The sequence below is a fragment of the Haliaeetus leucocephalus genome, unplaced genomic scaffold (genome assembly GCF_000737465.1).
Source record: "Haliaeetus leucocephalus isolate CR32 unplaced genomic scaffold, Haliaeetus_leucocephalus-4.0 Scaffold21, whole genome shotgun sequence".
NCBI lineage: Eukaryota > Metazoa > Chordata > Aves > Accipitriformes > Accipitridae > Haliaeetus > Haliaeetus leucocephalus.
This window is the reverse complement of record NW_010972457.1, coordinates 3,314,057-3,315,774: the sequence shown is the minus strand read 5'-3', so window position 1 is coordinate 3,315,774 and position 1,718 is coordinate 3,314,057. Positions and strand designations below refer to the sequence as shown.

The following is a 1,718-nucleotide window of genomic DNA, read 5'->3' as shown; positions in this document are numbered from 1 at the left end:
GGCCCGGGTCCCGCCCAGCGCCGGTGGGCGGCCGCCCCCAGCGCCCCCCGTCCCCGAGGTCCGCCGTGGGCCCGCGGCCCTCCCTCCCTCCCTGGGTTTTCCTCCTACCCGGGGCAAACACGCATTTCGGGCCGAATCCTTCCCTGGCCGCCCCTGCCCCCCGAGATGCCTATATTCTCTGGCAGGGTGCTGCCAGGGGAGGGGGTTATTTTCAGCGTCGAGGCGGCGATAATTTATTCGCAGCCACTGGGACGTAGTTGCAGTGACAAAGGAGGGTCTCCAGATCAGTCTGAAAGCGTGAGCACCGCCGAGAGGCCCCCCGCGGAGCAAACGCCTCCCCGCATGTCCCTGGAGGGCTCAGCCCGGTCTCCCAACTCCTCACACCTCCACTTCGCCCGCAGCTCGGTCTGGGCCAAAAACCGGAGAGTTTGGGGCGGGACAGTGCGAGCGGGGGTGCGCGGTCCCTGCCCGACGGCTCGGGGCTGCGGAGCGGGGCCGGGCGGTTTTGGGGGGGGGGGGGCCGGCCAGAGACGCTGAACGCACTGGGCTTCTCAGGCTTGCTTGGGTTTATTTGGTTGGGTGGGGGTTTTTTTTTGTTTTGTTTTGTTTTTAAATACGACAGGCTTTAAAGTATCCTTCTCGGCCCCGCCAGTACTGAAGGTAATGAAGGCCCCTGCCCGCAGCATCTCCGGCCGCCCACGACAGACCCGGTTTCCACGGCGGGGCCTTTTTTTTCCCCGGTCCGAGAGGGGCCCCTTGCCCTGCCCCAGCCCCGCACCGCTCCGTGCGTGAACTGCTCGTCTCACCTTGACTTGGCTCTCCGTCATCCCCAGCGAATAGGCCAGCCGGGCTCGCTCCGGGCCCGCCAGGTATTTCGTCTGCTCGAAAGTCTTTTCCAGGGCGAAAATCTGCTGGCCAGAAAAAGTGGGTCTGGTATGTTTTCTCTTTCCGTCCTTATCCAGCAAAATTGAGCCTTGATCTGGCGGGGGGGGAGAGAAAGGGAAGGCAGGGACAGACACGTTAATCTACGGATTTGGGAAAGTGCTTCGCTCCCAAGCGGCCCTGGGGGACGGGGACGGGGGGGGTGTCTCTCCGCGGGGGGGTCTGTAACAAAACTTCTGCCTGGGGAACGCGGCGGCGCCGGCCTCCCGGCTCCCCCGGTTTATTTTTCCGTTAAGGATCGAAAATCGGAGCGGGCAAACGGCAGTGTTTTCTAGAAAAGCTGCGGCCAGTGCAAGCGGGCGGAAACGGAAAGTCCCGCTCGGGGAAAGTTTGTGCGCGCCCCTAAAACCAGCCCCGGCCCCGGGAGTCCCCGGCGGGGACGGCGAAGCCGGCGGCAGCGCGGCCGCCTTCCCCCGAGAGGGCTCCTCTTTTCGCCGACCGTTTACAGGGTTTCGCGCCGCCCGAGGGGGGAAGGAGAAAGCAAAGCAAACTTAGGAAACAAAAAGAAAGTGAGGCAAAGCCAGTCCCCTCGGCCACGGCCGGGGCCGGGGAGGCCCGGGAGGGTCTCGCCGGGCCGCGGGGGCTTCCCCAGCAGCGGGAGCGAACTGCCGGCGCGGCTCCCCGGGCCCGTTCCCCCCGCCGCCCCGCGACGCTGGGTACTCACGGGGGGCGCAGGCGAGGCGGGCGTCCCTCCAGGGCGGGCTCTGCATCACCCCCGGCCAGAAGATGGGCGTCCGGCCGGGCAGCTCGGCCAGCGGCTTGGGGTAGCGCCCGGC

The 1,718-nt window shown here is 66.5% G+C and overlaps 1 protein-coding gene across 1 annotated transcript in view; it reads right to left on the bottom strand.

Annotated features, from left to right (window-relative positions):
- NKX6-1 (NK6 homeobox 1) overlaps nt 1-1,715 on the bottom strand; it is a gene marked incomplete at its 5' end in the record, with an annotated part of 2,036 nt that extends 321 nt beyond the window's left edge. Inside the window, 2 exons of the mRNA XM_010576395.1 lie at nt 807-979; nt 1,607-1,715. Of these exons, the coding sequence (XP_010574697.1) occupies nt 807-979; nt 1,607-1,715 (282 nt within the window). The remainder of the gene's footprint in view (nt 1-806; nt 980-1,606) is intronic.
- Between the last annotated feature and the right edge of the window lie 3 nt (nt 1,716-1,718).